General features: G+C 49.9%; 1 protein-coding gene across 1 annotated transcript; it reads left to right on the top strand.

Moving 5' to 3' along the window:
- Nucleotides 1-550: 550 nt before the first annotated feature.
- LOC144114109 (Golgi-associated plant pathogenesis-related protein 1-like) lies at nt 551-8,880 on the top strand. Its single transcript, XM_077647594.1, has 5 exons — nt 551-719; nt 4,322-4,377; nt 5,091-5,327; nt 6,287-6,416; nt 8,291-8,880. The coding sequence occupies exons 1-5, from the start codon at nt 647-649 to the stop codon at nt 8,530-8,532; spliced, it is 738 nt and encodes a 245-aa protein (XP_077503720.1). The 5' UTR covers nt 551-646; the 3' UTR covers nt 8,533-8,880.
- Nucleotides 8,881-9,554: the final 674 nt, after the last annotated feature.

The following is a 9,554-nucleotide window of genomic DNA, read 5'->3' as shown; positions in this document are numbered from 1 at the left end:
TAATAATAATAATAATAATAATAATAATAATAATTTGTTTTTGGGGAAAGGAAATGGCGCAGTATCTGTCTCGCATATCGGCCGACACCTGAACCGCGCCGTAGGGGAAGGGATAAAGGAGGTACTAAGAGAAGAAATGAAGAAAGAGGTGCCGTAGTGGAGGGCTCCGGAATAATTTCGCCACCTGGGGACCTTTAACGTGCACTGACATCGCACAGCACACGGGCGCCTTAACGTTTTTCCTGCATAAAAAAAAAACGCTAAGAGAAAGGAAAAATTCCCCGAATAGAACATCACTGATCCGGGTTACTTGTTGAACAAAAGTGACCTCGTAACTTACAGCACATGCCAGCCATGGATGAAAGGCTAAGAAACGGCTTCAGCTGATGGGCGTCCGTCGTTGCTGTGGCCTCGGCAAAAGGGGTTGGTTACAGGGGCTAGTTTCTGGGTGGAGCTTGTTTCATTGAAGGCGAAAACGGCTGCCTGGCTCACCGCTATGCAGAAAGAAAAAGAAGGCGTCGAAAGGCTACGGCCTGAGTGCATACGGCACCTGCACCGAAGAGGAGAAGGAAGACGTGAGGCGGCTGGATCTGGCAGCAGCGGTGGCAGCAGCGGCGGTGAGCGTGGGCCCCCCCTGCAGCACCCGATGGGCGACTTCCTGCGCCAGGTCGCGGACACCCTCGCGTGGTGCTGCACGTGCCGCCGCCCACCGGCCACTGGTAAGCGACCGCGGCCGGCTCCGCAGCAGAGCGGGGAAGCCATAGCGGTCCTTCATGGCGAAAGGTGCGCAGCGCGGAGTGCCTTTCACCGTTAGGCATTGTTTTCTCTCCTACCGTGAGAAAGCAATCTGAGTGCAGAATGCAACAAATTACATAGCGCATTGAAGGCGTGCCTGCTACTGTATGCACTACGTGAGCAACGTATGATCGGCTGTAGACGACTTGTCAAAAATTTACTGAAAGTGTGTTCATCGTACGCGCGGTCCATCGAAGACTTATAAAAGCATGTAACGCTGTACAGTGCTCATAATGTGTTCATAGCATGTAACTCCAAGCTAACGTTGTGGCTCAATGCCTTCACCACGCGAAATTCCGATTCATGCGATGTCTCTTGGCACGGCAGGCGACTAGCCGTCTTCGAAGCTATACTGCCAGCATATAATAACCAACTGGTATTAAAGGGGCTGTGAAAGGAGGTCTCAACAAAGATGCAATGTGCCTAGGATTGATAAGGACGTCGCTTCACAAATACCCCCCAGGCAAGAATTTTTTAGATGCGTTTTGTGGAAGCGTAGTTATCTGTAGCCAAAATTTCAATTTCCTCGTCTTCGCGCCTTTCCCTCTCCTCTCGTCACTTTGCACGCTGAAATGTGGGCGCTCTTCCGCCGGCCCCTCGCACTCGCCCTCTCCGCCGGCTGCCGACGCGCGCAAACCACTGCTAGCAGTCCGCTGGTGACGTAACGAGCGCTGCATGACGTAACGAGCGCGGATTCGGGCGAAAGCCCAACACCGCATGTCGCCGCTAGGCGCGGAAGCAAGAGTTTTTAAAATTGTACTCTAAATAATCGGCTCTCTTTTGAGGTCTTATACGTGGCATGAACGCCCGTTGGCCTGTAGTCTACATAATGCGAGCATTTTATAGACAACATCAAACACCGTTTTCAGGGATCCTTTAACTCCACGTTCGCAGCACATAGCCGGAGTCCTACTAAATGCACAATATGCATTCCCTTCCCGTTTTTATTTTTAATGCGTTAGCATTAGAAACCCCACTGTGCAAAAAAGGCGGCGTTGTGTTGTGTACGCCACCCGCCACGGTTGGCGAGCGGCAAAGTGAAGAGGGGAAATTTCCTCTCTCCACTTGTTGGGGAGAGGCCGGAAGAACCCAGAGGATGGCTACCGAGGACGGAGGAGGTTCTGACGAGGGCGGAGGGATGCGCAACCAGAGGGCGTGGTGGCCGCAGGGATAACCCGGCGGGCGGCTACCGTGGAAGGTGGACGGCCAATAAGCTGATGCTGTTCAGCTTTCGCTGATTAACGCGTTAAGTCGGCAAACTCAGCTCTTCAAGAAAGGAGCAAACCTAATGCTAGCGCACTGTTAGCGCGTAACGGTAAATAAGCACCCCGTAATTTTAACGGGATAACGTTAGAGTTGTCGTCACACCAAAACTCAGCCGATATCTGGAAGAAAAATTCGCCGATTGATCGAGAAAGGTCATGTGACCTTGTGACGTCATCCCAACCGTGGCAGGTGGCAATTAAATTAATGACCGGCCGAGAGAGGTCGCGTGACCTTGCGACGTCATCACAACCTGCCCATTGGGTTGTGAGCAACGTAGTTTTTAGACAACACCCTAGATAGAAAATGGAAATAAAAAATCAGAAAGAAATTAAATGGGATAATGCAAATGCCGGCACCGTCCCAGCATAGTGGATACCTGTACTGCAGCTAACATTTCGAATATTTTATTTTTTATTTATATACAATACTGCCAGTCTCAGTAAGAGACCGTAGCAGGTGGGCAACCAGTACAATATAATGTTCAAAACACAAAAGAGAAATTACAAGCAGATCAACAAAAAGAACTCTTACAATACGTGTTACATAACTACTAGTAGGCAGGTTACTAAAGAATACCTTTAAGAATCAGAACTGTAACATGACTTGTGAATATGACTTTTGATAGGCCGGAAATTGCAAAGAAATTGACGCAACGCGTACAGAAGTTGCAACAGAAGCTGCAAAAAATGTGACATCTAATAATATCGCATTTCACTCTTATGGTGATTTAAGCGTCCCCACAGCTTTTTTTTTTGCCTATCTTACCAGTGTGGCTGATAAAAACTGCATTTCTATTCCGACGGCGCACCCCACGAGCGTTTTCTGCTTTTTATGCTGCACTTTGTTTCATGTTCAACGGAGTGCATTTGAGCACGATCTTTTCTCTCTTCTGGCGGGGCTAGACATTCTGAACGCCAGAAATGGGTTATTTGTAGTTTTATATATTTGTGATGTAGTGATATTTCACCTTGTCTACACTATGCTGTAGTTATGTTCAGGTGTTCTAGTGAATGCGTCTGTCATGTTCGCTAGGCGACGAGAAGAATGTTTTCACAATCAGAAATACCCTGGAAAAGAAAGCCTACAGTCACTTTGGCGCATGTACATTGGCGGTAAGGCAGGTCAATGAAGATCTGGTTTGGTTTGGTTTATGGGGGTTTAACGTCCCAAAGCGACTCAGGCTATGAGAGACACCGTAGTGAAGGGCTCCGGAAAATTCGACCACCAGGGGTTCCTTAATGTGCACTGACATCGTACAGTAAAATTTCGCCTCCATCGAAATTCGACCGCCGCGGCCGGGATCGAGCCCGCATCTTTCGGGTGAGCAGCCGAGCGCCGTAACCACTGAGCCACCGCGGCGGCTCATTGAAGACCTGCGCACATACAAACAATCAGTGATGACTGAAAATACACTTCAATAGTTTAGAAAGTTGTTTTATGATCAGAAATTTTCGATCTTTCCATGCGCCCCATGTTTTACAGTAAAATGCCATTCTGCATTACTTAGCGGAAGACTGCACGGAGCGTGCTTTCAAGGGCCACAGAAAGGGGTGTTTGAGCTTGGCCTTGAAATGCTTGCACTATGTAGAGCACAGGCCACCGAGCGTCCATGCCCCGTACGAGACCTCAGAAGCGGGCGGGAAATTTACAATACATTTTTAAAAATTCCCGCTTCGCACCTCGCGGCGACGCGCGGTGCCGGGCTTTCGTAGGAAAACCTGGCAGACGACGTCACGTCTTGCAAATGACGTCAGCAGCCGGGGGTTATCATTGGATCACAGCGCCAAAGTCTTTCAGACGTCACGCGCTACAGCGGCCAACGTTACTAGACTAACCTAGTCTAGTAACGTTGACAGCGGCCGCGGCCACTCCGCGCGCGCCGCAGCCGGCGGGGGGTAGGGGGGCGGCTTAAGGAGCGCCGTCGTTTTGGCTTGCGAGAGGCGAGGGAAAGGCGCGAAGACGCGGAAGTTCAAATTTTTTCTGCATACAACTCAGCTTCCACAAAACGCATTAAAATAATTCTTGCTGGGGGATAATTATGAACTGTCGTTTTTTACATCCCAGACATATCGCACCTTTATTCAGACCCCCTTTCTGGGTTTCATTGACACAGCTACGCTCTATTATTCTCGTATACCGAGTACTCTTAACAGCGCAATTTCCGTGGTGAAATGAGCGTAATCTTGGTTGGCAGAATCTTTCAAGGAGCAGATGCTAAAAATATTGACCGGATATTAATTCGAGTTCGCACTGCTTGCAGGGCCTCATGAAGATTTCCCAACAACTACAATATTCAAGAACGTCAGCTATGACGATGTAAGTAACGCGTGTACAGCTTGGTCGTGTGTGTGGTGGGAGGAGCGCATTTGGGCGCAAATGATCCGTATCATAACAAAGGCTTGGCGTCAGTCGTTATTTTTTCTGCGTAAAATACTAATCCAGAAAAAAGCCTTGTATGCAAAACGTTGAGCACTGTAATAATAGGAGGGTTAATATCTTATTTATTTCTGATTACACACTGCCGTATGGTAAACGACCAAGCAGGGATGCATGTTTGTGCAAATAATGCACACTTGTCCAGTGTACAGATCATGCACACGTTCCGCATGCTCGTAACATGGTCACGGCGAATAATACACATGAGTACACTGAAATGAGCACCCCGACAGCAAAGAAGGTCCATTCGCTGAATGTAGCTTCCTGAGAGGGCCCAGTCACTACAATACCGCGCCTTCTATTTGAGCAGCTGTTCACGCACGAGGCAATTGTAATATGTTGAGCCAAAACCCACCGTAAGGCGCAGGCAATGTGGGAACAGCGCTGGAAAGTGCTCGAAGCGAAGCGTCTTGTGCATGTTGCGCATTTTCAGAGGCAGCACACAGACATGCTTGTCACAGGCAGCATGAGAGTTCTGGTGTAGCTTTTATGCACCGGGCGGCGCAGTGGCACAAGGCGCTCTCGGCTACGTGCAGGCCTCCCGTTATCCTGCTACTGTCTTCTGACGTCTTACTTGTGTCCTCTTTGGACAGCATGGACGGCGCATTGTACAGACCAAGACGGTGCAGAGCTCGTTGCTTCGCAAGAAAATCGTCCACCGGCCGGACGGAACCAAGGATGTCGTCGAGGAGATCATCACCCCGGGCGGCCATGCCATGCTGGCGCGCGACCGGCCCATGACCGAGGCCGAGTTCCTCAAGGACTCGCTCGACTGGCACAACTACTACCGCTCGCTGCATGGCGTGCCCCCGCTCGCGGCCGACCAGAAGGCGAGGGCCGGACGAAACAAGCGCGGCTGTGTGTCGCTAGAGTGCGCGCGAGGCTCAGCGTTGTACTGTACGCAGCCACGACGGACAAGGATGGACGTAGCTTCCGGCTGCGCGCGCGACGGAACGAAACGTACATATATACGAGAAAGAGTTCGCAAACCGTGCACAGCCACCGCCAGCCGCATTGACGGCTGGCGGTGGCTGTGCACGGTGACGGTAGCATTGCACGCTATGCTATAACCTACCGGTTTGAAAAGCGCGGAGTAGCCTGACTGGTCGGGCTAACGACAGTGGGGGTCCGCACTTATTAGGAAAGTGAAACAGGCTAAGCAGTCTGGCAGTACGTTAACTTAAAACGAAGTTATAGCGCTCAAAATACAGAAAGCGCGCTCTGCTTCCGATGTGCATGGACCATGGCGAGAGTTTAAGGTTATTTGGCATACATGCAACGTGCGCGCACATACTGGGACCGGGTACATGGCCTGCTCATGCTAGTCACGAGGCGAAATAGGTCTGACAAAGGCCGTGATGCAGACGCGCATCTACACGCTGCTCATTAGCGCACTGAAATGAAAATCGTTCCTAGTAAAATCGATATATTGCGTTTTTAAAAACGTATGTTCGTTAGTCAAGCACAAGAAGTAACGTTTTGTCCGTAGCGACTGAATACTTTGCTTTTAGAAATTTTTTCCATTTTATTTGTATGCTCTTTAGTTTTTTTTACGCTAAGAAAAAACAAAAGGGGTCATGCCAAAAGTTGCAGATATGTGCTCCATGTCTGCTCTCATATGGCGAAAGTGGTTTCGCCCAAGTGATAGTAGCTTTTTCGCGTCTGCATTCTAGCCGGAGAGCGTTTAGAAGCTTTACTGCATTTTGTGTAAAACTGACCGATAGGTACATGCCAAATGCACTTATCTTTCTGTAGTTGCGTTAGTTAAGAGGTCGGTTCCTCTTTGCAGCTCTGCGAAATGGCGAAAAAGTGGGCCACCTTTCTCGCCAAGGAAGACCGCTTTGAGCACAGCCCAGACACGGATCATGGCGAGAACGTCTATGTGAAGTGGTCCAGCAACGCTAAGCATCAAATAACAGGTGAGTGACGGTATCTGAGAACGGAATGGAAAAGAGAAAGTGGCTGTGTAGTTGTGTGCACCACGTCGATTCCACAGGAAACACATGCGCACTTCGTGGTGCAGAGAGCTTCTTAAATGCAGAGAGCTTGTGAATTACGCGCCTAACCAGGCGGAGCCGGATCTTAGTGCCACATATGTGCACGGTTTTACTGGTATGGAGAGCAGTCGTGCGTGTAGTTTTATGTTTTTTGTGCTTCGTGTATTTTACTTTTTTTTCTTCAATAATAGAGCTAGCCTTTGCTAGCAGGTTGAATAGTAAGATGACTCAGAACAAAGTGAACAAGGGTTGAGGAGGTGCCTCAGTGTGCTCAGCCAACGTTTCGACAAGAGGACTTGTCTTCGTGTCTTGTCGAAATGTTGGCTAACAAGACAGATTCCCCCCCCCCCCCCCCCCCCCCATCCCTTGTTCACTTGTTTGGCTCTGTAAATAGCACCATCTTCCTGCCATTTCTACGATGAAGAGCAAGACAGTTACCCAAACTTTTATAAACCCCTCTACAAAGTTTCAAAAAAAGGCGGTAATAATGATAAGGTAGTCAAAAAGAAAACGAGAGGCAGCGATTTGCGCTCTCAGTTCGCTCGCATCGCATGCTAACTTACACAAGGAAATCAGCGTGTGCTGGATGCTAGCTTGAAGGGAAAGGTTGGATGGCTCGACGCAATCCATTTGTCGGGTTGACTGAAGCGGGGCGCGCGCGGTTCGTGTTACGCGGTATTTGCAATGTTCCCTGTTTCCGCCTCCCACCGCACCTGTCACGCCGCGTGTCCGGTAAACAGACGGCGGGCCCTCGTTGCTCCTGGCTGACGCCCTTTAGGCAACGGCCAGCGAAGGGAAGAGCCTGCTCTCGCTCTTGTGTTACCACACGTATATTTGTTCCCCAAGCAGTCTACGAAATCCCTTAAATCGCGGACGTCGTGTTGCGTTGCTTGTTCACAGTATGGCCTCCCGAATGGGAGATATTGCGAAAAACTCTGTGATGGTCAGATGAAGCGCAATGTGCAGAGCTTTCATTTGCGGGAGTGTCCATATGCTGCGATTCCTTCGTGGAGCCGCTACTCGATTAATGAACGAGTTAATGGAGAAAATAACTTTATATCTTGTGTGTGTGTAAGTTGTGTGTGGCTAAAGCGCAGCATTCAGCTCCGCATTGACCACGATTCACCAGGATCGAGCAACACACATATCCGGCATCTCCCACAACCTCTCTGTTGTAAAAGGGTGGTTACTCACTAGCATCCACTCAAGAGCAGCCATGCGGCTAAAAAGAAAGCTTAGCTATACAGATTTCTCAGAATATTCGCAGTTGAAGAAAACCTTGTCCTGCTCCGGGGACCGAACCCGGGACTACCGCTTATCCGGGGCATTCGCTCTCAACTGAGCTCACTAGGGCATTTGGCGAAGCCGAATCCTACTTGGAGGATTCCCCTAAACTCATTGGGTTAACACCGATTCCGTTCGAGTTGTTGATGAGTTTGGCCTCGCCCTACAATCTGCTAGCCGCCATTATTAGCTCGGTTGGCAGAACGACTCCGCCGGGTAGGTGATGGTCTCGGGTTCGATCCCCGAACCAGGACGAAATTTTCTTCTACTACTGAGATCCTGACAAGGATGTATAGCTTTCCTTCGTAAATCTATGGCTGCTCCTGGGTGGATTCAAATGAGTAATTGCTCTTATTACAAATTTACTTCACGTTGGCGGTTCCCCTTAACTCTAACCCGTCCGCTGCTTTCTTTGGGAGCTCCGTGTACACACGATGTTTTCGGCACCTGTAGTTTGTGGAAACTGCGGCGGACTTACCGCGGTTACCGGGCCTGCGCCGTGGTCCGCGCAGGGCGCGAGGCCGTGGAGTCCTGGTACAGCGAGATCGCGGATTACCGCTGGGACGGCTCGAGTCCGGACATCGACGCGGTGGGCCACTTCACGCAGCTCATTTGGAAGGAGACGACACACATGGGCTGCGCGCAGGCACGGGGACCCACGCACAAGATCCTCGTCGTCGCAAACTACTCGCCGCCGGGCAACGTAATCGGAAAGTTCGCCGCCTGCGTGCCGCCGCGGCTGTACGCGATGTGAGAGACGCCCTTCCTCTCACGGTCGCCGCGAAATTCGCCATCGAGTTTGGAACCGAGTGGCTATCGGTCACAGCAACCTCGGTCACTCGATGCGTACAGAATGAACTGCCGCAACACAAGCAACGAGGCCACGTTCGTGGATGAAACATTCTCCAAAGCAGTGAAGCACCTGTCGTGTGGCGCTCGCTTACTGACCTTTGCGTATCTTACTCTCCTCCCAACGAAGGGAACGACTAAAATCTCTTGTTCGCGCGCTCACAGCGACGAGCTGAATAGGAATCGCCCATCGATCCGGCTATAAAATAAATAAGCTGTTTAACAGAACGAATACAAGATTTTTTTCCAGCTATGCTACCGTGCATGGCACTTTATTTGCCAAGACTGAATACAAAATTTATGGAGTCATGTAGTTGTACAAGTGCGTTCATTTCGCGTGGACCACATGTGGCTCCTGCACTGCGCCATTCATTTTACGAATGCAACGTGCTGCACCTTCAAGGCGCCATTCGTCTTTGAGGGATGCAGGTGCGGTACAAAGCTTTCATAGCAGCCAGCGGTGTAGGGCGCACGCGTGCGCTGTCACGAGCACCGCCGAAGGACAAGAGAGAGGGCCATTCCTCGCAAGAGCCGCGCACATTTGTGATGTAGGACGACGGTAATGGCTTTCATGATTACTGAGAGTTTACGCGAGCGGCTGCGGATTTGCGTCGGAAAGGATTATGCACGGATAACCTCCACAGCAGGCTGAAAAAAAAAAGTTTGGTTTTATGTATTGCCTTCTCCACGAGCAGGGCGCACACTTTTTGCATACATGCCGGCATTGATAAATTCATCGCTTAATGGGTTTCAGTCCAGTTTTCTTTATATTTGATTTCCCTGAAGTTTGTTTAAGAAAGCAAAAACATTAACAGTGCATACACAGTAGTTAAAAGCTGTTTAGTGTGCTACGCGTATACCTTCATCGTTATACGCAAACAGGCAGTTCACTATTTTTTTTCGCGCCCGCAAGACCATGATGGCCGT

Source organism: Amblyomma americanum, chromosome 1, assembly GCF_052857255.1.
Source record: "Amblyomma americanum isolate KBUSLIRL-KWMA chromosome 1, ASM5285725v1, whole genome shotgun sequence".
Classification (NCBI taxonomy): Eukaryota; Metazoa; Arthropoda; class Arachnida; order Ixodida; family Ixodidae; genus Amblyomma; species Amblyomma americanum.
The sequence above is the reverse complement of the archived record's forward strand: the minus strand, read 5'-3'. Positions and strand labels throughout refer to the sequence as shown.